General features: G+C 41.3%; 1 protein-coding gene across 9 annotated transcripts in view; it reads right to left on the bottom strand.

Moving 5' to 3' along the window:
• Positions 1-27632, bottom strand: part of CPEB3 (cytoplasmic polyadenylation element binding protein 3) — a 202603-nt gene that overhangs the window by 7772 nt on the left and 167199 nt on the right. For all 9 annotated transcript variants that reach the window (XM_027528969.1, XM_027528971.1, XM_027528967.1 and 6 more), the window contains one exon: positions 25621-25802. In XM_027528969.1, coding sequence (XP_027384770.1) covers positions 25621-25802 — 182 coding nt within the window. The remainder of the gene's footprint in view (positions 1-25620; positions 25803-27632) is intronic.

The raw sequence follows: 27632 nt of genomic DNA, 5'->3' as shown, positions 1-27632 counted from the left end.
TAAATTAACAATCTTAGAGTGAACGACGCACTGGCTTTGATTACATTCACAACGTTGGACAACCACCACCTCTACTTAGTCCCCAAACATTTCATCACCCGGAAAGGAAGCCTATAGCCCACTAAGCAGTTACCCCAACCTTCTCTCCCTCCCCAGCCCCTGGTGACAACCTCTCTGCTTTCTGTCTCTGCCAACTTACCTATTTTGGATATTTTATAAAAATGGAATCACAAAACTGTGACATTTTGTGTCTGGCTTCTTTAACTTATCATAATGTTTTGGGGTTTATCCATGTTGTAGCATGCAGCAATATTTCATTCCTTTTTATGACTGAATAATATTCCACTGTGTGTGGATATATGTGTATGTAGATATATACATAATGTTTTGTTTATGCATTCATTCATCGAAGGACATTTGGGTTGCTTCTACCTTTTGGCTATCTTGAATGATGCTGCTATGAACATATGTATATATATGTTTATTTGAATACTTGTTTTCAATTGTTTTCAGTATGTACTTAGGAGTTGATCTGCTGGGGCGTATGGCAGCTCTATGATTAGCTTTTTGAGCAACTGCTAAATTGTTTTCCACAGCAGCTGTACCATTTTACATTCCCACCAACAATGTACGAGGGTTTCAATTTTCCTGTATACTCAACCAACACTTGCTGTTTTTCATCTTTGTGATTAAAGTTATCACAAAAGAGGTGTGAAGAGGTGTCTCACTGTGGTTTTGATTTGCATTTCCCTACTGAATAATGATGCTGAGCATCTTTTCATATTGTTGTTGGCATTTTACACATTTGAAGAAAGGTCTATTCAAGCCCTTTGCCTGTTTTAAAAATTGGATTGTTGAGCTGAAAGAGTTTCTTTATAAGTGCTAGATACTGGACTTTTATCAAACATGATTGTGGGGGAAGGGGGCTGTGCTGGGTCTTCACCGTGGCGCACAGGCTTCTCCAGTTGTAGTGCTCAGGCTCTAGAGCACATGGCTCAGTGGCTGCGGCATGTGGGCCTCGTCACCCCAAAGCATGTGGGATCTTAGTTCCCTGATCAGGGATCAAACCTGTGTCCCCTCATTGGAAGGCAGATTCTCAACCACTGGACCAGTAGGGAAGGCCCTATCAGATATATGGTTTGCAAATATTTTCTTCTATTTTGTAGGTTGTACTTCACTTTTTTGAAAACATTCTTTAATTAAACTAAAAAGTTTAATTTTGACATCCAATTTTTTTTTCTTTTGCTGTTCTTCTTTTTTTTTTTTTTAGAATTAATCTTTACAGGATAGGTCCCCCCGCCCCTTTTTAAAATTTATTTAATTACAGGCTAATTACTTTACAATATTGTACTGGTTTTGCCATACATCAACATGAATCTGCCATGGGTGTACACGTGTTCCCAATCCTGAACCCCCCTCCCACCTCTCTCCCCATACCATCCCTCTGGGTCATCCCAGTGCACCAGCCCCAAGCATCCTGTATCCTGCATCAAACCTGGACTGGCGATTCATTTCTTATATGATATTATACATGTTTCAATGCCATTCTCCCAAATCATACCCACCCCCCCGCCACAGAGTCCAAAAGACTGTTCTATACATCTGTGTCTCTTTTGCTGTCTCGCATACAGGGTTATCGTTACCATCTTTCTAAATTTCATATATATGCGTTAGTATACTGTATTGGTGTTTTTCTTTCTGGCTTACTTCACTCTGTATAATCGGCTCCAGTGTCAACCACCTCATTAGAACTGATTCAAATGTATTCTTTTTAATGGCTGAGTAATACTCCATTGTGTATATGCACCACAGCTTTCTTATCCATTCGTCTGCTGATGTCATAGCTAAGAATCCATTGCCAAATCCAAGGTCAGGAAGATCTGCCCCTATGTTTTCTTCTAAGAATTTAATGGTTTTAGCTCCCATATTTAGGTTAATCGATTTTGAATTAATTTTGTATACAGTATGAGACCAGGGCCCAACTTCATTCTTTAGCATGTGGACATTCAGGTGCCCCAGGACCATTTGTTGAAGAGACTATTCTTTACCCATTGAATGGTCGCAGCAACCTTGTTGAAAATTAACTATAGGCTGACCTTCCTTAGCTATTTCTGTCCCACAGGGAACTCCTCCTTCCTCCTTTGAACTTAATACTCCATTTTGCTCCTCTGGCATTTCCTATCTATAGTCCTGCCTTGGTCAGCATCTTTCCTTATCTTCAAGCACCTTGAGGACAGAGTCCTGGAGCAAGACAGGATGGTGGCAGATCTGTGGAAGCATGTGGTCTGCAGAGACAGCGGGCTCCTGGGGGGAAGGGAGCTGCAGGCTCATTAGAGTATATATGAGCTGGACTGAGCTCCCTGCACTTGGAGGCCAAGAAGGAGCGAAGGGATGGACTGAGTGCCCTCTGTCCGAGGTGGGAGGCCTACTCATAGGCAAGGCGTGCCAGGAATTGGAAGTAGTCAGCTTCTCCACCTGCAGTCCAAGAGCTGAGGGCTGCTGTTTCTATCACCAGGTAGACACCTGCACTCAGGGTGCTCCAGCAACCAGATCTGAGCCCCCAAAAGCCCAGAAAGAGGATCCAGCAGTAAGAGAGAGGAGGTCTGAACAAAGAGAATTCACACTCAGCAAAAAAAAAAAAAAAGCTGCCTGAGGTGAATGGGACGACAGCCCTTTGTAATATATACACACATGACGAGTACGTAAGGAGAATACTTAAGTGAGGGCACTTTCCAGTTTTTCATATGTATACATTAATGTTACTTTTGTTCAGGTGTATAAGTGACATTGTGGTTATATGGGGCTTTTGTCCTTCAGTTATTTTTAAGAGCTTAATTTTTTTTAAATTGAGGTTAAAGTCATAAAGAATTAACCATTTCAAAGTGAACAGTCTAGGGGCATTCAATACATTCACAATGTTGTGTAACCACCACCTTTGTATGGTTCCAAAACACTTTCACCACCCAAAGGAAACCTTGTACTCTAGTTTTGTTTTTTACAGAACTTTTTAGAGTTACATACTGAATTATTTCAGTATGAAAAATTATATGATCTCTGGGATCTGCTTCAAAATAATCTAGAGTGAAGGTGGGAAAGTGGGCAGAGGTGTAGATGAAACAAGACTGGTCACAAGTCGATAATGATTCAAACTGAATGACAGGAACCTTGTATGTTGATAACTGTTCTAACTCTATGATGGGGTTCACTACACTATTCTCAAAGGACAAAGAAGCCTGGTGTGCTGCAGTTCATGGGGTCTCAAAGAGTCAGACATGACTGTGATGGAACAACACTCTTTTATTATTAAGACATTATAAATAAAGGTTATTTTATTTATATAAAATATTATTGTAAAAATTGTATTGTAAAAATTATTGTAAAAAATATTATATAAAATATTATTAAATGTCTATTAATAAGACATTAAAAATAAAAATTATTAAGGCATTATAAATAAATACATCAAAACTGTGACTTTTTGACTATCAGATGAACTGAAGAGAGGATAACATTGTTGAGATTCACTTTAGTGGGCTAGAAGATCAAGGGGGTATAAATACTTCAAAGTTCTGGGAAAAAAATAATTTGAAGATGAGGGAAAAAAAAAAAGAAAAATTTGAGAATAGATCCAGGAGAACCTAATAACAAAACCTACATAAATAAACCTACATAACAAGAAGGGGGAAAAAGTGAGGAAATGTAATTAGATGACTAGAGTCCTGGAATTGCATATCAAAAACTCCACCAGTTCCAGTCTGGAAAATACACACCCCGAGGTGTATCCCAGATATTGAAACCAAGTTCCCCTAAAACCTACTCTCCCTGTCCAGTTATGATTATCCTCTCTATCTAAAACTTTATATATATATTTTTTAACTTTATATTCTTTCCTATCCTAACCCCTGTTCCTCTCAGGATGGAGGAGAATCAAAAAAAAAAAAAGGAGGGGGGGGGACTGCAATGGAGCAGGATGGTCTGGGGCTCTCTTGGTGAAAAAGCCTCTCTGTGTTCCTTGTTTCTTGTTTGTAGAAAAAGGCTTTAGTCTCCTTCCCAAAGCTCCAAAGAACAGATTCAAGCAGTTACTAATTAGGGGAGTGAGGAAATACAGAAACAAAGAAAAACCAGTCAAGAAGTAAGAGTCCCAGTTCCTCCTTAAGAGAAATTCATGACAATTTGACACGTATCTTTGAGCTATTCTGCAGGAACTAAGACCCTCAGCCAGGAGGAAGGTGGTGACTACATGCTGACCATAAGCATACAGACCCCAGACTGGTTGGAACTAGAAGGTTAATGATTAAGATTCTTGAGACACCACCCTGTTACCTCATCACCAACCAACCAGGAGAAAGTCATGTCCCCTGCAACCCTCACCCCAAATGCTGCCTTTCAAAGAAAGCCCTTCCCTGAAAGCCATAGGGAGTTCAGGTCTTTGGAGCATGAACTGACCATTCTCCTTTACTGGTCCTGCAATAAACACTTCACTATAAGCCAGCATCAATGAATTGGCTTTACTTTGCCATGGGTGAGGGGATCCAAGTCCGGCTGTGTAATACCCATATGTGTATGGTTACTTTGTTTTTTTAGATTTTTGCTTCTATTGGCAATTCTGCAATAAACATACCTTTGATATGTTCTCATATCTGTGGTTTTACTTCTAAGCATTGGGATTATGTCATTAATGGCAACCAGCAGTAGGATTATTGGGTCAAAGAGTACCGAATACTCTTCAAAATGAGTATTTTGAAGAATTTGAAACATTTTGAAGAATTTGCTAGTTTGCCTCTTTAAAGGGTTGTAGCAATTCACATTTCTATCAGCAAATGATAAGTAGTTATCACCTCTTTTAAATGGTCTCCAGATGAGAATAAAATGACATTAATTTTCTTCTTCCTGACTACAAAGAAACCTGAACATCTTTTTCGGCGGATTGCCTATGAAATCTTAATGTGAATTATCTTTTATCCAGTATACCACTATGTTGTATGTCTTTTTCTTGCCAATTTATTAGAGTTCTTTGTATGGTATAAATAATAATCTGTTAATTTTTTTTCCAGATCCGTAATTTGCCTGTTGACTTTTTTCAAGGCATCTTTGCCATTTAAATGTATTTTATTTTTACATAGTCTAATATATTTATTTCCTTCTGAAGCGTCTAGGTTTCTAATCTTTTTTATAAGAGTATCATCAATTTTCTACATTTAAGTATTTCTTTATGTGGATCCTATCTTTATGGTTTGTTTCATTACAAATAATTTACAATTTTTGTTCAAACTGTGACTATTTTCTCCCTTTTTTCCTAGAATAGCATAAAGCTGCTAATGTTCTTCTAAGTCTTCTTTTTTTCCCCCAAGGTTACAGTCCTTTCCTTTATTGGATTTCCAAATTTTAAAAACTTACAAGTCTCCTGACAAAGAAATGATATCTTGACTAGATAAAGGATTTGGGGGTCTTATCCTTTTATCTCAGACTGATTGATAGTATTCCTTGATGTTCAAGCTCCCAGTGCTGCATATGAAAACTCTGATGCCAGTTTTCTTTTTTCTTCTGTTTGTAGGAGATAGTAACTAGCTCTTTCACATGGAAATATACAATGTTTTCTTTTTATCTTCAGCATTCAGAAATTCTAGTGTTATGGAACCAAACTTGGGTCTGCCTGCCCACCATACAGCAAAGCCAATTCACTGACACCAGGCTGTGGTGAAGGAACGTAAAGCGTTTGTTGCAGGGCCCAACAAGGAGAATGGGAAGCTCATGCTGAAAAGACCAGAACTCTCTGATGGCTTTAAAGGAAGGGCTTTAAAAGGTAACATTTGAGGTGAGGGCTGCAGGGGGCATGACCTTTTTCTGGTTGGTCGGTAGTGAGGTAACAAGGTGGTGTTTCAGGAGTCTTAATTATCAACTTGGCTCCAACCAGCTTGTGGTCAGCATGTAGTCACCATCCTCCACCTGGGGGCCGGGGCCAGGGTGGGGGAGGTCTTAGTTCTTGCTGAACAACTCGAAGATGCATCATATTGTTGTGCTTTCCCTTGAGGAGGAACTAGGACCCTGTTTTATCACTGAACTGTACTTTCTTGACTGCTTTCTCTTTCTTGACTGCATTCCCTCACTCCTCTAATTAGTAACTGCTTGAGTCTGCTCCATGGAACTCAGGGAAGGCCTAGGAGACTAAAGCCTCTTTCTACAAACAAGAAACAGGGGACACAGAGGGGCTTTTATACCTAGGAGACTATTTCAATTCTTAATACAGTGGCATGCAAGGAATAGGTGGTAGTTTAGTCGCTAAGTTGGGTCCAACTCTTTTGCAACCCCATGGACTGTAGCCCATCAGGGTCCTCTGTCTACAGGATTTTCCAGGCAAGAATACTGGAGTAGCTTGCCATTTCCTTCTCCAGGGAAGATCTTCCTGATCCAGGGATAGAACCTGCATCTCCTGCATTGTAGGCAGATTCTTTACCACTGAGCCACCAGGGAAGCTCTCCATTTCATAGGGAAATGGTTAAATACAATGTGGCACATCTACCCCATGGACTATCGCACAGTTACAAAAAGACTGCATTAGTGCTTCAGTTGGGAGAGGGCGATGGCACCCCACTCCAGCACTCCTGCCTGGAAGATCCCATGGATGGAGGAGCCTGGTGGGCTGCAGTCCATGGGGTTGCTAGGAGTTGGACACGACTGAGCGGCTTCACTTTCACTTTTCATTTTCATGCATTGGAGAAGGAAATGGCAACCCACTCCAGTGTTCTTGCCTGGAGAATCCCAGGGACGGTGGAGCCTGGTGGGCTGCCGTCTGTGGGGTCGCACAGAGTCGGACACGACTGAAGTGACTTAGCAGCAGCAGCAGCAGTGCTTCATTTGGAGGGATTTCAACAGCAGGGGAATATTAGGACCTAGTGGAATGATGGATACAAACACCTACTGTAAACTGAAGAACACTAAACAAACATTAGGTCAAGTAATACATTCGGGCTGATACTTGAAAATGCAGTATGAATAAACTGCACCTTCCGTAGCATTATTGGGCACCTGCTGACCTGGGGAGTTCATCTTTCAGTGTCCTATCTTTTTGCCTTTTCATACTGTTCACGGGGCTCTCGAGGTAAGAATACTCAAGTGGTTTGCCATTCCCTTCTCCAGTGGACCACATTTTGTCAGAGCTCTCCACCATGACTTGTCCATCTTGGGTGGCCCTACACAGCATGGCTCGTAGTTTCATTGAGTTAGACAAGGCTGCGATCCATGGGATCAACTCCTAGAGTTGGTGATGGAGAGGGAAGCCTGGTGTGCTGCACTCCATGGGGTCGCAAAGAGTCAGACATGACTGAGCAACTGAACTGAACTGAACTGCACCTTTCTGTGTATTCAGGCTTCCAGCTGAGCTTGGCACCAGTATTCTTCACCACATGGGGGTTTGAGGGATCCAGTAAACACAATACTCAAAGATGTGTCAGAAAGCCCTATCAGTCCAGAGGCACCAGGCACAGGCACATACTGATGCCTTATTTAATCAACTTCTTTAAGGAATAACAGATTTCTCATAAGTTACTTTTCTATGAAGCAGACATTTTTCCTTTTCGGTGCTAGACATCTTGAATTTTGATATTTTTTGCCAGAAATCTTCCTAAAATGTACTATCTATTCTTTCCCCTCTCAAGCAAAGGGTACTACCAACGTCCTTTACAGTACGGTAAAAGGTGTCTTGCAGGTAAGACAATGCAGTGGACAGTTTTTCTGTCACCTCCTTCAAAATGTGTCTGCCTGCTACCACTGTTAATAATACCTTTCAAAGACCCTTTATAATTTTGCAACTTCAAATAATTTTTAAACTGGATTAAAAGCTAGATAATCATATTCTCTGAGACTAGTACATTAAATAAGACTCTGACTGAAAAGTAAAGGATGTGACTTTTGGACCACCATACCTCTCAAAGGGTACCAGTCACATGGTATCTCCGACAATATGTATCAACAAAGAGAAGTAGCTGCATGAAGGACATTGATAGTTAGGTGGTCCTTAAGTTAAAGAAGAGTAATTATTTTCACCCAAATGGATTAATTTATTTGATGAATATTTATGAAGCACCTAGGCTATTTTGGCTTCCCTGGTAGCTCAGTTGGTAAAGAATCTGCCTGCAAGTGCAGGAGACCCAGATTCAATCCCTGGGTCAAGATCCCCTGGAGAAGGAAATGGCAACCCACTCTAGTATTCTTGCCTGGGAAATCCTGTGGACAGAGGAGCCTGGTGGACTACAGTCCATGAGGTCGTAAGAATTGGACACAACTTAGCGACTAAGTCACCACCTATTCCTTGTATGCCACCGTATTAAACACTGAAATATAATGGAGAATAAGACATAGTTCTCCCTCAAAACAGTTTATGGTCTATTTGAGAGCTTCTTAAAGGCATTCCCAACCATCTGCAGTGTTTGCCATATCCAAACACCGTCTGTACTATTACTTGATGTTTTACTTGACTATCTAAATTCTATTTTTCGCCAATAAACAACACGTAACTATTAAAAGAAAAACAGAAAAAGAACAGATGTATATATAACTGAATCACTTTGCTGTACACCTGAAACTAACTCAGCACTGTACATCAGCAATGTGTGTGCGTGTGTGTGCATGCTCAGTCATGTCTGACTCTGTGCAACGCCATGGACTGTAGCCTGCCAGCCTCCTCTGTCCATGGGATTTTCCAGGCAAGAATACTGTAGTGGATTTGCCATTTCCTTCTCCAACACTGTAAATCAACTATCCTCCAAAATAAAATAAAATTTAAATTAAACTTTAAGTAAGATAAAAACAGGTTTCTCTGTTAACCACCTAAATCACCATTAAGGTATCATTAAGCTAGGGCATTTTGGAGACACCCACCTGCTGGAATCATATTGGAATCATATTACTGATCTACACTACCATTAAAGTTCAAATACTAGAGCCTGACACAGAGCCAATCAAATCACCAAGCTGATCTTCTTGTTCAAAAAGGTTTATAGGACCAGGAAATGAAAACTTCCAGCAGAGAGAAATGCTCGAGTTCATACACACACCTAATGGAGATGAGCATGCCCAAGGATGCTGAAGAACATGTGCAACTTATTGATGAGGGGTAACTATTAAGGACAAGGAACACTGATGTGGGATGCTGGATAAATGGCTATAGGAAGATGGACAAGGGGAATAATATATGCAGGGTGATATAGATGGGAGGAAGCCATACTTTAATAATAAACTGATCTCAATGCTAATGCTGCTGTGCTTCTAACAAACTAGGGAAAATATTTCAGTCTGTAGTCTTGATATCAGTCAACAAAATGACCTCCCAAAGTAAATAAAGCAACGACTAATAGCTCTTGGTAGCAAAGAGGTGATACCCAGGGAGACCATAAACTAGTAACAGGTCCAGAGTTCTCTCTCCTTGGACCTGAAAGGCTGCAGAAATGAGAAAGAAGGCATTAGCCAAGGTCAGGCTCAGCTTGAATTATGTGTTAAAGGTTATGTTAAGAACAGTTACAGGATGGACCCTGCTGCAGTCTGCCCTTTGGTGACGGGAAAAAACAAATTAAGTCTGTCAGATACTCAGCCATCCCAAGGAAGGTAAGGCTTGTTTTCAGGTGTCTAGTAGAGAAGGAGCAGCAGTGATTTCAGATAATGGAGTCAGAGTGGACAAACTGGAGAGAGAGGCCAAGTGAAGAGGAATAAGGTATAATTTAATCGGGATAACTGTCTTGGAAGGCCTGCCCAGAAGTCAGGTAGGCCATTTCTTATCATCTGGAGCACCATGCTTCCTGGAAAGACCATTTTATTTGGTATACAGAGAAGTCTGGCAGGATATAGTCCATGGGTTCACAAAGGAGTCAGATACCACTTAGTGACGTAACAATAGCAACAACCAATGCTTTAAACATAATGTGCTCTTAATCTTCTTGGCATGTGTCACAGAATACATCCACAGTAACCTCATTACCATCCTCCCCACTACACACAGTGTCTTAAGAGTTGCTAAAGAAACTCCTCCACTGGCAGGCAATACTGAGAATGTTTAAAGATAAATTTTTAGTTTTTTAACTGACTATGAACTGGAATCCTGCTGTTCTGAAAGTAGACGACAGATGCCTAGGAAATTAAAGCAGCAACATGAAAATAGCTTTTCCTTAGCAACAAACTTACCCACAACCTTCCAGATAAAGCAGATTCACAGTTAGTAATTTCAGTAGAAATATGGGGTAGATTAAGGAAAATGAGATGGGAATACCAGACCACCTGACCTGCCTCTTGAGAAACCTGTATGCAGGTCAGGAAGCAACAGTTAGAACTGGACATGGAACAACAGACTGGTTCCAAATAGCAATATACGTCAAGGCTGTATATTGTCACTCTGCTTATTTAACTTCTATGCAGAGTACATCGTGAGAAATGCTGGGCTGGAAGAAGCACAAGCTGGAATCAAGATTGTTGGGAGAAATATCAATAACCTCAGATATGCAGATGACACCACCCTTATGGCAGAAAGTGAAGAGGAACTAAAACGCCTCTTGTTGAAAGTGAAAGAGGAGAGTGAAAAAGTTGGCTTAAAGCTCAACATTCAGAAAACGAAGATCATGGCATCTGGTCCCATCACTTCATGGCAAATAGATGGGGAAACAGTGGAAACAGTGTCAGACTTTATTTTGGGGGGCTCCAAAATCCTGGCGTGCTGCAATTCATGGGGTCGCGAAGAGTCAGACACAACTGAGCAACTGAACTGAACTGAAGGAAAACATAGCAGAAATGGGTTAGATTTTATCTTCTCTTTCCCTTTTCAAAGGATGGGACTGACCATTTTTCATATTTTTAAGTGCTAGGGGACGAAAAGTTTTAAAATATCTTTGTACGCGTCCCACCACTAGGCATACTTACGTGTGCGAATGCTGACACCTATGCTGTGTATGTCTACAGAGCACACAGAGATCTGTGAGCATTCTGTTTGGCCTTAAGGTAACTTTTTCCATGAAACAAAGAAGGTCCAGCTGACAAAATCCTACACAATCCATAGATTCACTCTCTACTCTGGTTTCCTTCCATGCTGCTTGGGAGTGGGGCTGGAGGCGAGAATATAAATCAGCCCAATATAAATCTCCCAGTGTGGCGAACAAAGGGTAAGAAAATCATTAAAGATCTGTGAAATGCATGACTGCCATGGCATCACCACCCCCTCAACCCTACAGGATGTAGAAGTGCAGAGCCCTCTGGCTCTATCCATTAACTGGCTATATCATAACCTTGCAGGCATCAGTTTCCCCTACTATATTAGAGGTTTGGGTCAGCTCTTCCAAATAAGAAGAAGCACTCATCAAGAAACTGCTGACTGACTGATACCCCTGTCTTATGGGGTCAAACAACTTGAATGTCTTAGTGAGGTAAATACTTTAAAAAATGGTGGCTGTCTTTTTTCCATTAATAATCTCATGAATAACCTCTATACTCAAATATGGGAAGGAAAGAAGAACATTTAATCACTCTAAACAGTTATATTAAAAATGATCACAATTCCATGGTAGAAGACACAAAAAGAGTGTGAAGGACAGAAGAGATGAGGGGTTGAGACCACAGAAGGAGAGACAAGACAAAAATGTCCCACGCAGTTCAGAGAAGAGGAATTATTTCTCTCTCTTTCTTTAGATGACCCAAACTCTATTTAAAAAACTTTCTAGTCAAAGGTTCTGAGACTCCTAGTGCTTCAAAATAAGCCCATGTGGTATTATTTCAGACAATGTTTGAACTCACTCCTGGGTATTGCTTCCTTTCAAAGGGTCAAATCAAACATAGCTACAGCTACTGCTGGGAGACTTTAAAGCCAGATCAAGGCAAGAACCAGTAACAGCAGAAAATTAAAGGCTGGGTTGTGGGAGTTCCAGACTATGGTTAGAAGCTGACATAGTTTGGGAACAGGTTGTCAGAGCCTTCACTTCTTTGGTGTTGAGTCATCTCACCTATCCCAGCTGTGGCCAGGGACAAGGCGTAGTATTATCAGCACTGTGTTAGTGTGGTTACTGGGTCAGATTAATCTTCATGAAGGCTAAAAATACAAAGCCTTTGACAGTCTTTAGCTAAAATTAGGCCCAATGTGTTTTTAGGTGAAGAGAGAAAAAATGATTAAATATGTGAAGAACTTGAAGTACTTGCAAAGAAAGGTGCAGTGGATAACATCTGATTAAATAAAAAATTGGCTATTTGGAAAATAAGCTACTGAAAGTGAATATTCCTGTGCTGTGGCTTAACTATCACAATGTTCCTTAAATAAAAGTATCAGAAAGCTCCAGATTAGCTAACAAAGTCAGATTCCCAGGTCCTCTCCACTAAACTAAAATAGAGGCAAAGAACATTATTTCCCAACGGTATTGTTGCTGTTAAGTCACTCAGCGGTGTCCGACTCTTTGTGACCCCATGGACTGCAGCATGCCAGGCTTCCTGTCCTTCACTACCTCCTGGAGTTTGCGCAAACTCAAGTCCATTGAATTGGTGATGCCATCCAACCATCTCATCCTCTGTCAACCCTTTTTCCTCCTGCTCTCAATCTTCCCCAGCATCAGGGTCTTTTCCAGTGAGTTGGCTCTTCGTGTCAGGTGGCCAAAGCACTGGAGCCTCAGCTTCAGCAGTAGTCCTTCTAATGAATATTCAGGGTTGATTTCCTTTAGTATTGATTTGTTTGATCTCCTTGCTTATCCAAGGGACTCTCAAGAGTCTTCTCCAGCACCACGGTTTGAAAGCATCAACTTTTTGGCACTCAGCCTTCTCTGTGGTCCAACTCTCATGGGATACTGACTTCAAAACTATTTTCCCTTTTTGTATAGGGACTACATATAAGAAAGATACAATAGATAATCTCAAATAATCAAAAGATGAAAAACTAGAAATACTAAAGGGAATATTGATCACACTGTCAGTGCCCTCCCCAGCATCCTTGAATATGCAGCTGCTGTTTGCCTGCCCAACCCCAACCTTTGTAGATCAAAGATATCCATCCAGCAATCCCATTTCTGGGTAGTTAAGAGAACTGAAAACAGGATCGTGAAGAGATATTTGCATATTATATTCACTGCGGCATTAATAACAACAGCCAAAGTGTGGGAGCAACTGAAATGTCTACTTACAGACGAATGGACAAAGAAAATGTAGTATATACATAAAGTGGTATATTATTCAGAATTAACAAGGAAGGAACTCCTTTCACATGTGACAACATGGTGAACTTGAAGGCCAACATGCTAAGTGAAATAAGCCAGTCACAAAAGAACAAATACTGAATGATTCCAAATACTCATTTATATGAGTTACCTAAGTAGTCAAACTCACAGAAAGCAGAAAGTGGAAAGGTGGCTGCCAGAGACTGGGGGCAAGGGGAACTGGGGAGTTGCAGTTCAAAGCATATAAAGTTTCAGTTATACAAGATGAAAATGCTCTAGGGATCTGTTCAGTAAAATACTGGGCTTACAGTTAACAGTACTGTGCCACATGTGTAGAGATTTGTTAAGAGGGCAGATCTCATGTGTTCTGTCACCACAATAAGAAAACAAGGAAAGAAGCTATATGTGTGAGGAACAAACTTGGAAAAAGAGCCAAGGAAAAACAATCAACTGTTTATTAAACTTTTGAATTTGAGCATGAAAGAAAAGAAGCTGAAAATACTGTAATTACTCAACTGGGTTCCCTAGAACATTATTCCCAAAAGATGATACATTTTAGAAGAGTTGTATGATCAAAACATTTGTGAAAAACTGCATATTGTTTCCTTCTTGGGTGTGTTCACTATGAAGATTAGTATATAAAAGACTCCAAGAAGTCCCAGAGTAAACCGGCCTAGTTAACATCCTTTAAGAAAGCATTTCCAAACCCATTTGACTCAGAAAAGGATTTCTTTGGGTAAAATAAATATTAAAAATACAATGGATTCATGTTTTATGAACAATGTACAAAATGATGATTTTAAGAACTAATTTTAGGGATAGATTCCTGGGCAGGGAAGACCTTCCTAGTGAGAATTCCTCCTCCTCTTTCAAAAACTCAAATAACTAACCAACTTTACCCTTACCTTGCCTGAAATATTTAACTCTTTTTATCATGTGAAATTCCAACCAGATGTCTAATGATCTTCCAGAAGAGCTCAAATACTAGTCATTTATGATTTCATGTAAATTAATGTGTTATCAGTGTGACTGTATATTGACAGAGTGCTTTACAGCCTTCAAAACCACTTTAACACACATACACGCACGTCCTTCCTTCAAGGTATACAGTAAGTAAGTATAGTTAAGACTAAACTTCAGATTAGCTGGTTCTAGTCTAGTATCCTTTCTACTAGTAAAAAGGCTCTACAGATCGAGTTGGTAAATGATACTCAATGTCAACTGCATGATGTATTTTAAGTTATAAACATTTTGGCTTTGAAATTCTGAGGCAACAACGTGATCAAGTGGTACTAAACAACAGCTGAGGTGGAATCCCTGAGATTTTTATAAAGAAATAGTTCACATAAATCAAACCATATGTTTTTGTTAGATTAAGGGAGACTCAAATGATTCTATCCTTACAAATTTCTCAGGACCATGGAGAATAGACAAAGGGCAGAAAAATGGCCATGTAAAAAGACTGCCCATTTTCTAACGGTCTCATTTTTCACACTGCAGAATCTTTCATATGTAAGTGACCTAGACTTGAGTTACAAAGAAAACTGGATTTAGCAGAGCTTTCAAATCTTAAGTGCTCATTTGGCATCACTTCTAAAAATACCATTAAAACAGACAGAATGGCTACAGGTGCCCTCTTTTGCCCTTGTTGTACTTAAACACTTTAAACTGTCCTAGGTTTTCACAGAAACACTGTTCAAAAGAACGTAAGGAAAATTTAATCCTAACATTACACAATTTCAGGCTCAAAATCTTTGTATTACCAGAGAAAAGATGCTGATAGAAATACCTCTTTCTAGACTAAAAAGAGGAAAAACCTTCAATCCTTTAAATAGAAAATGCATCCAGGTATTTACATCTTTAAATGAAACTTGAGTGTCTACATGCTTGTCTTGACTAACATCTAACCAGTCTGTCTGTAGATTGTCACCTTTGTTAAATTTTTTTTTTTTAGTGTCAACTTCAACTATTTCATTATCCTTATATTAAAGATTCTTAGTGGAACTGAGCAGGAACTTTAAAGGAAAAAAAGAATTAACTGTTAGCCTTGGACATATGCTTAGGAGATAAAAGCTCTGTTCAAACAGGCCAGGTTCAGCAACAATATAAATCAACATCTCTACAGCCTCGTAACTTTCCAGAGCACTTCTTCACCTTCACTGTTTATCTGTGTAATAAACCGAAGATTTTAGGCTAGATGTTCTTACTATCCTGGGACAGTAAAATCATTAAAATAAAGCCTCTCAAATGTTAAGTACCTTGCCCAAGGTCACACTGTGACTGGGAGAAGAGACAGGAGTATAAACAGATCTCCCAATTTCCAAGCCGGGACACTTTTTCACTATAGCATGGTTCTGTGGGTGGTGAGAACACGAGTGGGTGTGAGGTGTACCTTCCCCCTTAGATACATAAATACCCCCCATTAGCTTTAGGGAGCCTCTGTTACCCATAAGAGTGTATGCCAAGGCGAAGAAAGGCTGAGAACCCTGTGCTGGGTATCATACTACCTTGATATTGTTGCCATAGGGACAGATAACCAATTGGCTGATAACTGGTAAACATTTAGCCATAAAGTATGCATAAATATAAGCCTTAAAGGACTTTTTTCAAGCTATTATTAACATCTCCTTTGAAGTAAAAACTGAAGCATGAATTGCATTTGTCTCATTTATAATAATGATCAATAACAAGGGTCATTATGACAGTGAAAATGCCAGTTTCACTAAATGTTACAGTCCAGTGGAACTGCATTGGCTCATACTGACTTGAAAAAAGGTTTACATGAAGACAACACAAAAAATAAAAGCAGGACAACTGCAACACAAAATTTCAAACTCCTTTTGTTAATGTTCAAAATAACTTATAGACATACTGGCAAACCCTGAGAGCAGACTCCAGATGTGTCCGGCTCTGTGCAGTGTATGTTCAGCTGAAAAGTTACATGAACTATGGAAACACATATAAAACTAAAGCACCTATAATACAATTCAGGAGTTCCTACCCTGGTTTGTGTGAAAAGAAATAAGTGGGGTTAAAGAAACAGTAGACCCTGGATGAACAGCAAGGTTTGGGAAGGGAGTTCCATGAACAGAGGCAGCTCTCATGTCAATTAATGACAGGTGTCTTGAGAGTCTGTCTCCAAGCCTCTCCTAGGCTCTCTTCTGCTGTAAATAAACCGGTTAGATGAGGTCATGCCCAAGTTAAAGTCCAGCTTTAATGGACTATAAGTGTTAAAGAATACTTTTTGATATGCAAACAGCAAAACCTAAACATCTTTATTAATTCAAGTGAATGCATTTAACTAAGTAAAAAAAGAAAGCTGTGCAGAGTGCCCTCTGGTGGACAGCTGGACAGGCCAAAGGAAGCTCTCAAGTCATCAGCATTCATTCATTCAAATATAATTAATTAATGTGGGTCCACTGTGTGTCACTTATTGAGTGTCCAGGAGTTAATACAAGAGACACAATCATTGCCCTCACTGATTGTACGGTCTGGAAGCGACTGAGTGAAGTCGCTCAGTCGTGTCTGACCCTTTGCGACCTGTGGACTGTAGCCCACCAAGCTCCTCCGTCCATGGGATTCTCCAGGCAAGAATACTGGAGTGGGTTGCCACGCATAGATGGACATTAAACAAAGCATTGCTTCCTTTTTGATGTTCAGTTGTTAAGTCGTGTCTGACTCTTTGCAACCCCATAGACTGTAGCTAGCCAGGCTCCTCTGTCCTCTACTGTCTCCCAGAGTTTACTCAAATTCATGTCCATTGAGTCAGTGATGCTATCTTATCATCGTATCCTCTGCCATCCCATTCTTCTTTTGCTTTCAATCTTTCCCAGCATCAGGGTTTTTTTTTTCCAATGAGTTGGCTCTTCACATCAGATGGCTGACATATTGGAGCTTCAGCTTCAGCATCAGTCCTTCCAATGAATATTCAGATTTGATTTCCTTTAGGATTGCTTCATTATAGAGGTACTGAATGCCACAAAGGAATAACAGATGGGATTATGACAATGATCTATGGGAAAGCTGTAAACACCACTGAAGAAAGGATTCCTAAAATTGTCACAAATAAGGAAAAGTGGGTTTTAGGCAGAGAGAGGTAACTATCCATAATCACCCTGTAAAACACGAGAAAAAGACCCAGATGAGGAAACGGGAGCTGAAGCAGAGGCAGTATGTAGTACACGGAAGGTCATGTAGGCAGTGTTAATTGACTTTGACCTCGAACCTAAGGGCAGTAGAACATAATCAAAAGGTTTAAGGGAGGGAAAGATGTGATTTAAATCATGATTTTTTAAAGACTGCTTTAGATTTTTTTTTTTTCATTTTTTGTTTATTTCTGGCCGTGCTGGGTCTTTGTTGCCACATGGACTTTTCTCTAGTTGTGCTGAGCAGGGCTACTGTCTAGTAGGGCACGGGCTTCTCACTGCAGTGGCCTCTCTCATCACAGAGCATGGGCTCTAGGGTGAGCAGGCGTCAGGAGCCGCAGCGTGCAGGCTCAGTGCCTGCAGTTCCCGGGCTCTGGAGCACAAGCGCAGTAGTTGTGGATCATGGGCTTAGTTGCTCTGCAGCATGTGGGATCTTCCCAGACCAGGGATCAAACCCACATCTCCTGCACTGGCAGGCAGATTCTTTACCACTGAGCCACCGGGGAAGCCCAAAGTGCTTTAGTTTTTAATGCAAAGAATGAATTGGAGATGGGCTAAAGTTGAACTGGGGAGACCAATGAGGAACCAATTGTAGATGTCCAGGTGAGAGATGCCAGTGACTCACGCCAGTATCACTGACAGCCTTCCAGGGTTACTCCCAGTCCCTGCTCCCTCACATATCATCCTAATTTATTCTACACGCTTACTGAGTGTCACCCATGTGCAAAGTACTCCCATTCAGACCTCTGGGCACAGTGGCAGAGTCAAGATCATGGCAGCAGTCCTGATCTGTAAGACAGTGGTCGCCATCTCTTTTGGCATCGGGGACCCGTTTTGTAGAAGTTAATTGTTCCATGGACTGAGGTGAGGGAGATGCTTTTCAGATGATTCAAATACATTACATTTATTGTGCACTTTGTTTCTAATTTAATGCCACTGCTGATATGACAGGAGGTACTGGTCCATGGCCTGGATGGTGGGGAACCCTGCTGTAAAGAACCACCATTTAGAGTTTCTTCCACCTCTGGAGTCTTCTCACTGCTGTGCAAATGTGGCATAAAGCTTGCCGATGTGTAGATTTATCAGCCCACTACAACAGGTGACATATTCTTGGGGGACCTTAATTAATACATAGCAGGGGGCAGAAATTTGCCAACAGCCCAGCCTACCTTGTTACCGTGACTTTGAAGAGCACAGGTTAATAAGTAGGATTCCCTGCCTCTAATGATCCCTTTGAACTGTGGTGCTGGATTTGTATGGTATATGAATTATACTTCAAAAAGGTACAAAGTCTTACCTTTTAAATTTAAAAGTCTTACCTTAAAAATTAAAAAAACCACCTTTTGCCTAAAAGGTGAAGAGATACCCCACATCCAAGGTAAGAGAAACCCAAGTTAGACAGTAGGCACTGAGAGAGTGCATCAGAGGGAAGACAGACTGAAACCACAGTCACAGACAACTAGCCAATCTGATCACACGGACCACAGTCTTGTCTAACTCAATGAAACTAATCCATGCTGTGTGGGGCCACCCAAGATGGACGGGTCATGGTGGACAGGTCTGATAGAATGTGGTCCACTGGAGAAGGGAATGGCAAACCACTTCAGTATTCTTGCCTTGAGAACCCCATGAACAGTATGAAAAGGCAAAAAGATAAGACACTGAAAGATGAACTCCCCAGGTCGGCAGGTGCCCCATATGCTACTGGAGATGAGTGGAGAAATAACTCGAGAAAGAATGAAGGGATGGAGCCAAAGCAAAAACAACACCCAGTTGTGGATGTGACTGGTGATAGAAGCAAGGTCTGATGCTGTAAAGAGCAATATTGCAATGGAACCTGGAATGTCAGGTCCATGAATCAAGGTAACTTGGAAGCGGTCAAACAAGAGATGGCAAGAGTGAACATCGACGTTTTAGGAATCAGCGAACTAAGATGGATTGGAATGGGTGAATTTAACTCAGATGACCATTATATCTACTACTGTGGGCAGAAATCCCTTAGAAGAAATGGAGTAGCCATCATGGTCAACAAAACAGTACAAAATGCAGTACTTGGATGCAATCTCAAAAACGACAGAATGATCTCTGTTCATTTCCAAGGCAAACCATTCAATATCATGGTAATCCAAGTCTATGTCCCAACCAGTAATGCTGAAGAAGCTGAAGTTGAATGGTTCTATGAAGACCTACAAGACCTTTTAGAATGAACACCCCAAAAGGATGTCCTTTTCGTTATAGGGGACTGGAATGCAAAAGTATGAAGTCAAGAAACACCTGGGGTAACAGGCAAATTTGGCCTTGGAGTACAGAACGAAAAAGGACAAAGGTTAACAGAGTTCTGCCAAGAGAATGCACTGGTCATAGCAAACACCCGCTTCCAACAACACAAGCGAAGACTCTACACATGGACTTCACCAGATGGTCAACACCAAAATCAGATTGATTATATCCCTTGCAGCCAAAGATGGAGAAGCTCTATACAGTCAGCAAAAACAAGACCAGGAGCTGACTGTGGCTCAGATCATGAACTCCTTATTGCCAAATTCAGACTTAAATTGAAGAAAGTGGGGGAAACCACTAGACCATTCAGGTATGACCTAAATCAAATCCCTTATGACTATACAATGGAAGTGAGAAACAGATTTAAGGGACTAGATCTGATAGACAGAGTGCCTGATGAACTATGGATGGAGGTTCATGACATTGTACAGGAGACAGGAATCAAGACCATCCCCAAGAAAAGAAATGCAAAAAAGCAAAATGGCTGTGTGAGGAGGCCTTATAAATAGCTGTGAAAAGAAGAGAAGCCAAAAGCAAAGGAGAAAAGGAAAGATATAAGCATCTGAATGCAGAGTTCCAAAGAATAGCAAGCAGATGAGAAAGCCTTCCTCAGCGATCAATTCAAAGAAATAGAGGAAGACAATAGAATGGGAAAGACTAGAGATCTCTTCAAGAAAATTAGAAACACTAAGGGAACATTTCATGCAAAGAAGGGCTCAATAAAGGACAGAAATGGTAGGGACCTAACAGAAACAGAAGATATTAAGAAGAGGTGGCAAGAATACACAGAAGACCTGTACAAAAAAGATCTTCACAACCCAAAAAATCACGATGGTGCGATCACTCACACTCACCTAGAGCCAGATATCCTGATGTAAAGTCACATTGGCCTTAGGAAGCATCACTACAAACAAAGTTAGTGGAGGTGATAGAATTCCAGTTGTGCTATTTCAAATCCTGAAAGATGATGCTGTGAAAGTGCTGCACTCAATATGTCAGCAAATTTGGAAAACTCAGCAGTGACCACAGGACTGGAAAAGGTCAGTTTTCATTCCAATCCCAAAGAAAGGCAATGCCAAAGAACGCTCAAACTACTGCACAATTGCACTCATCTCACATGCTAGTAAACTGATGCTCAAAATTCTCCAAGCCAGGCTTCAGCAATACGTGAACCATGAACTTCCAGATGTTCACGCTGGTTTTAGAAAAGGAAGAGGAACCAGAGATCAAACTGCCAACATCCACTGGATCATCGAAAAAGCAAGAGAGTTTCAGAAAAACATCTATTTCTGCTTTATTGACTATGCCAAAGCCTTTGACTGTGTGGATCACAATAAACTGTGGAAAATTCTTCAAGAGATGGGAATACAAGACCACCTGACCTGCCTCTTGAGAAATCTGTATGCAGGTCAGGAAGCAACAGTTAGAACTGGACATGGAACAACAGACTGGTTCCAAATAGGAAAAGGATTACATCAAGGCTGTATATTGTCACCATGTTTATTTAACTTATATGCAGAGTACATTATATGAGAAATGCTGGGCTGGATGAATCACAAGCTGGAATCAAGATTGCTGGGAGAAATACCAGTAACCTCAGAAATTCAGATGACACCACCCTTATGGCAGAAAGTGAAGAGGAACTAAAGAGCCTCTTGTTGAAAGTGAAAGAGGAGGGTAAAAAGTTGGCTTAAAGCTCAACATTCAGAAAACGAAGAGCATGGCATCTGGTCCCATCACTTCATGGCAAATAGATGGGGAAACAGTGGAAACAGTGACAGACTTTATTTTTGGGGGCTCTAAAATCACTGCAGATGGTGACTGCAGCCATGAAATTAAAAGACGCTTACTCCTTGGAAGAAAAATTATGACCAACCTAGACAGCATATTGAAAAGCAGAGACATTACTTTGTTAACAAAGGTCCGTCTAGTCAAGGCTATGGTTTTTCCAGTGGTCAGGTATGGATGTGAGAGTTGGACTATAAAGAAAGCTGAGCAAAGAAGAATTGATGCTTTTGACCTGTGGTGTTGGAGAAAACTCTTGAGAGTCCCTTGGACTGTGAGGAGATCCAACCAGTCCATCCTAAAGGAGATCAGTCTTGGGTGTCCACTGGAAGGACTGATGTTGAAGCTGAAACTCCAATACTTTGGCCACCTGATATGAAAAGCAGATTCACTGGAAAAGACCCTGATGCTGGGAAAGATTGAGGGCAGGAGGAGAAGGGGACAACAAAGGATGAGATGGTTGGATGGCATCACCGACTCAATGGACATGGGTTTGGTGATGGACAGGGAGGCCTGGCGTGCTGCGGTTCATGGGGTCGCAAAGAGTGAGACACGACTGAGTGACTGAACTGAACTGAACTTGCCTAAAGATGGTGACATGGATGAGTAAGATGACAGTAGAGATGAGAGTGTCAGAAGTTACAGGAGTGACGGTTTCTATAACTGTTGCATATTGGCATATTTTATATTCTCAGGCAAGGAAATACTAATGTTGCTTATTTATAAAATAGGAACTCTCTGGAAAGCTCAAATCAACCTTTAGAAGACACATAAACATAAAAGTGAAATCAACCTAAAAAAGCTTCTACAGCAAAGGGTGCAGTTAACAGAGACTCAGAGTACCATAGGCAACAAAATAAGGTATTGCTGAAAATGAAAGTGTTAGTTACTCAGTGTGTCCAACTGTTTGCGACCCCATGGACTGCAGCCCACCAGGCTTTCTGTCCATGGAGTTCTCCAGGCAAGAATTCTAGAGTGGGTTGCTATTTCTTTCTCCAGGGGATCTTCCTGACCAAGAGATCTAACCTGAGTCTCCTGCAGGCAGATTCTTTACTGTCTGAGCCACCAGGGAAGCTCAAAGGTATTGCTGGCTATGTTCAAAGCAAGAAGAAAACGAGAAGAAAGAGTAATGTTTGGGGGAAGGGAGTACAATATTCACAGAAAACCAGTGAAAAGGAGCCCCACTCAAGACAGAAGCTGGCCTCCATCTCTCATAGTAAAGAATATGGTCTGCACCTTGGTCAGCGCGAACAAAGAGCATGAAGATGGAGCTGGGAGACAGGGAGAGAAGGGAATCCATCAGTTGCAGTAATTTTCAGTTTTCCCACTCAAATGATTCTCATTCCAGGCCACTGAAGGAACCAACAGATCCCTTTTGACACCATGTGGCATCACAACAGTCCCACTATACACCTGCCCAGTGAGTCACACTATGTACTGCTTTCTTTTTCAGTACCTCTTCTGGGCTTCTCAACAATCTAGTGGGGTACACAAAGCTATTACTATTATTGTCCTTATTCTGAAACTCAGACTTTGAGTGACCTGCTCAAAATCACACAGCCTCCTGGGAAGAGGACCACATCTAGACCCAACCATCTGACTCTGCCCAGGGTTCTTTTCACTAACCAGTGTAACTTTTCACTGCATCTTCAGCAGAGCAATGATAAAATTCAAGCCATTTAATATTAACAACATCAGTGTAAGTACACTTCCAGCAAGATGAATACTGTTAAATCAGCAAGTGCCAGGTAAACATTTTAACTGCCATATGACTCTGGATGTTCAATCTTCAAATCCCATTTAATCTTCAGACTTTCCCCAGGGGTTACAGATGAGGACCCAAGGCTCTTGGCATTAAGTAACTTGTTTGGGGTCACCAGAGGTCTGGTGATTGGTGCAGCAGAGGTTTAAATGTACTAGGATCTGTTCTAGCTCCAAACTCCATACTCCTTCTATTACAACTGGCTGCTACCCTAAATGTTTATCAAGGACCATCCTAAGGTATGGAGGGTATAGGTAACCCAAATGCAAAGAGCAGAAACAGTCAATGGTGTTCCTGAGAAGCTTGATGAGCCAAACACTTTTCTATAACATGGCCTGTGATTATGCTAACAAAAGAAACATCACTTCTTTCTTCCTTACCTAGGTCTAAGTTTTGCGGGAATCAATGCTGAGGGCATGAGTATAGCAGAGGTGAGAGCAGAGGTAGGCAATAAAACAAATACTGCCTGAACTTTCCAGATTCTTAAAGGAGTTCAAAGAATACCATAAACCCTGGAGTAAATGCACTTCCTTCTAACGAAGGAGTAAGACAGGAGGTTGTTAGGGTGGGGGCAAAGGAAAAGTGGAATCTTCTTCTATCATCTTTAGGACCTACCTCCTGAGCAGTCTCACACCTCCTAGCTTCAGAGGGGAACAAAAAGAAAGCTACTTGGATACAGATGAGAACACAAGCGCTTTTCAGGTTAAGTTTATTGCCTGGGATTCACCACTGACTGCAACAGCAGTCTAAATGTAATGCAACCTGGGGTTCCAGATTCACAAACACAGAGGCACAAGCAAGTCCACTAGCAGCCGAAGTTAACAGAACCCTCCACAGAGCACCATTTGTTAATCCAACAAAGGTTTACCAAGCACCTACTGTATCTACATCTGGAGAAGTTAAAGGTAAACCACTCCAGTATTCTTGCCTGGGAAATCCCATGGACAGAGGAGCCTGGTGGGATACAGTCCACGGGTCGCAAAAAGTCAGACACGACTGAGTGACTAAACAACAACAGTATCTAGACATCAAGCGGTGGGGAAGCAGAGAATGAGACGGACACCATGCCCAGCTTTGCGGAGCTCACAGTCTGTAGGGGAATTACTGCTACCAAAGGGGTGTTGTGGGCGCTTCAAAAGTAGGAATGGAGTTGAATCTTTATCACCCCTGACTTTCCACTGATTTAGAGTGTTTCACAGTTTTGTAAAACAATTATTCATTTTAATTAAAAAACAAACCACCACTACTTACTTTTAAGGATCCCAGAGACGTAGCAAATAGACTGTTTATTTTAAGCACTGGCTTTTGTAATTTGATCTATGTCTTAAAGAAAATGTTATCTTATTGACTTTAAAAAAATCCATCACCCATTGAAACTTCCACCTCCTAACACACTTAGGTCTGCTACACAAAACCAGTTAGTCAACCACAGAGAGGAGTTGACACCTGGTAAGAAAACACATTTACTACTTTATTTATTCCTGTCCAGTGTATGCCCCCAAAACAGCCTTGACTGGAAGCATTAACAGCCATTGAACAATTGCATATGGAGGTGTTTAAGGCTTGATGTTTTCCCCCTTGCTCCATTACTCTATCAATCAGGTCTCAGATTAGCTCCTAACTCCTTCTAGTCCCCTAAGCTTCCAAATAGTGGCAGAACTGGGGTTTAAAGATTTAAACCTGCGTCTGTCCCCAAACCCAACTGAGCACACCAATGCTCTCCAGCTCTACTGTCTCCTGTTTGGATGACAGCAAATCTGAGTGCCTCGACTGGCCAGGCAGGCAACGTCAATGAGCAAGGAGACAGATAATGGATATGTCTATTTGCTATGAGCAGGAGAAAGACAGAGAGTTGTAGAGGGGACTAGAGGGGACAGCAAGCAGCTACTGCTATCAATAGCTCCAGCAATTGCTATCACATATGATCTTGCAAGTTTAAGAGAAATGGGAACTTCAAAATTTTATGTATACTCCTGAATGTTAACATTAAATGTTAGTTCGAGTTCTTTAAGAGGACCACGTGGGTCAAACAGGCTCTCAATCATTGTTACTGTGCTGTTGGCATCATCTTTTTTTCCAAAATATTTATTTATTTGGCTGCGCCAGGACTTCTTGCAGCACACGGGATCTTCAGTTGTGGTATGTGGGATCTAGTTCCCTGACCAGGGGTGGAACCTAGGGCCCCTGCACTGGAGTGCCTTAGCCACTGGACCAGCAGGGAAGTCCTGGCACCATCTTTTAAAGAGCACTGGTTTGCTTCACTAAATTGTGCAGCATTACTTTCATAAGTGTGACATCGCCCCAGGGATGGAGGAAACAGAAAGTTCATTAACGCCTTAAATACCAAGGGTAGTCTCTTTTTCAGGCAGCCTAGATGGACTCATGGACCAATGCCACATAAGGTGATTTTCTCCCCAGGGGCCCATGGAATAGCTTTCATTTCTTTCCCATAGCAATGATACCCCAAGCAGTTGCTTACCCGTTTGTCAATGTCATTGTGTTGGAGCTGCACAAAGCGAGCGCTGATGGCTGCGATGTAACTCTGCTGATTGGAGAATGCCACACGGCCGGCACCTTTGGGGTACTTCAGCTCGGGGTCTGTATCAATGCCAGCATAGCAGACACCACCATATAAACGGTCCATGATCATTGCCAGTTCAACTGCAAGAAAATAAACACCATTTGGTATAAATGTTTAGAAGGGTCTCTTGTCCAGGAGAAGGAAGGACTATATGGAAGAATCATGCAGTGTAACTAAGAAATAGAAAACCCATGTTAAGTATCATGAAGAGTGTCCACACCAGTCTTAGAACTCAAGAAGGGGAGCTCCTCATAGGATATTTGAAAACAAAATGAAAAAAGAAAGAAAGAAAGAATTTACACACACACACAAATTTACATAATGAGAACTTCAGCAACAGTATAAAAGAAATGATCTATCAGCAACCCTCCTTTCTAATTTCTAACTGCTTAGTCCACTAGAGTGGACCCTGGGCAGGCAAAGCATCTCAGGTGCCCTAACAAGTTAATGAGAAACAGTCTACTTACTGACCCCCAGGGCTGAAAGTAATTACTAAAGTCACACTACTAAATTAAGATTAAGCTATAGAAAGAATTAATTCTAGAGGCAATATGTTTATAGCCGAGAAATAACTCTCCACAACTTTTTAAAAAATAAAAGATTTGGAGTTTATTTCAACTGAGGAATCTCCACACTAACTTCTCACACTAAATTCTAAATAACAATGCTAAAAATGATAATAGCAGCAATAAACATTTATTGAGTGCTTATAATTACCAGGAAACACTAAGCTGCTACAAAGGCAGTAAAAGCACACCCATCCTGTACCCTGCTATAAATCCAGAGGTCTGGTCTGCACTCTTCACTAGAGCTCTTTGGTATATCTGCAAAACACCTGGACAGAAGGCATTTGGAAATTGGACATTCCAAAGGTCTGATATTCTACAACTGTCCTCATCAAAAGGTACCACGGAGAGACATACAGCAGTTACTTACCTGGATCCAAACTGCCTGAAGTTAACTGTTTACTTGATACTGGATGGCACCTCCTCCAGGTATGACCACTCCTTTCAGGCCACTCACATGGTTTTAAGTCCAAAAGACTTAGCCCTACTCCTAGGGAATGACCCAAGAACCCACTTCCTCAAATACCTACACATGGTATTTGGAAAGGAGCAGACAGGGAAGACAGATGAAGACCTGGGCCACAGCCAGTGTGCAAAGGCCCCCAGACAGCTGAGCTACACAGGAATCAGTATCTGGGGAGAAGGAGAGCTGCACAGGCTGGAGTGGCCGGAGAGCTCTGCAGCAGGTTCAAGGGCTGAAGGGCTTAATGATGCAAGAACGCCACCAGATTTCTATGAACAGAAGGAAAGCCATGTACTACTGGTTTCTATAATGGGCAGCTGCTGAGGCAGCAACAAAGTTATGTTGCTGTGAAAGAAAGGCTGTCTTTCTATCTGACTTCTTCAAACCGGACTGCTTAATACTGGTAGTGGATTTCTAAGCTTCTGTTTCTAATAGGAAGAATGACTTAACAACCAACAGGTAATTTTCAGAAGATGAGTAAATAAGCTAGCAGTAATTAAGCCAGAGAGTAAGTGCTTTTAAAGACAGAAGAGCAGAAAGCTACCCCAATGATCCCATTATGATCAGAATTACTGAGTCATATCAGTCAAAGAAACATTGCTGGTTAGAGCCCAAGTGGACCCTGACTTCGGTCTTGGGGCAGGATCCAGAAATCACATTCATTCAAACAGTGCAGTAAGAATCATGTCCCTGTTTAGTTGTTAAGTCCTGTCTGACTCTTTGGTGACCCCATAGACTGCAGCCCACCAGCCTCCTCTTTCCATGGGATTTCCCAGGCAAGAATAAAGAATACTGGAGTAGGTTGCTATTTCCTTTTCCAGGGGATCTTTCCAACCCAGGGATTGAACCCGAGTCTCCGGCTTGGTAGGCAGATACTTTTT

This window comes from Bos indicus x Bos taurus, chromosome 26 (genome assembly GCF_003369695.1).
Source record: "Bos indicus x Bos taurus breed Angus x Brahman F1 hybrid chromosome 26, Bos_hybrid_MaternalHap_v2.0, whole genome shotgun sequence".
Lineage (NCBI taxonomy): Eukaryota > Metazoa > Chordata > Mammalia > Artiodactyla > Bovidae > Bos > Bos indicus x Bos taurus.
This window is presented reverse-complemented; position numbering and strand designations above follow the sequence as displayed.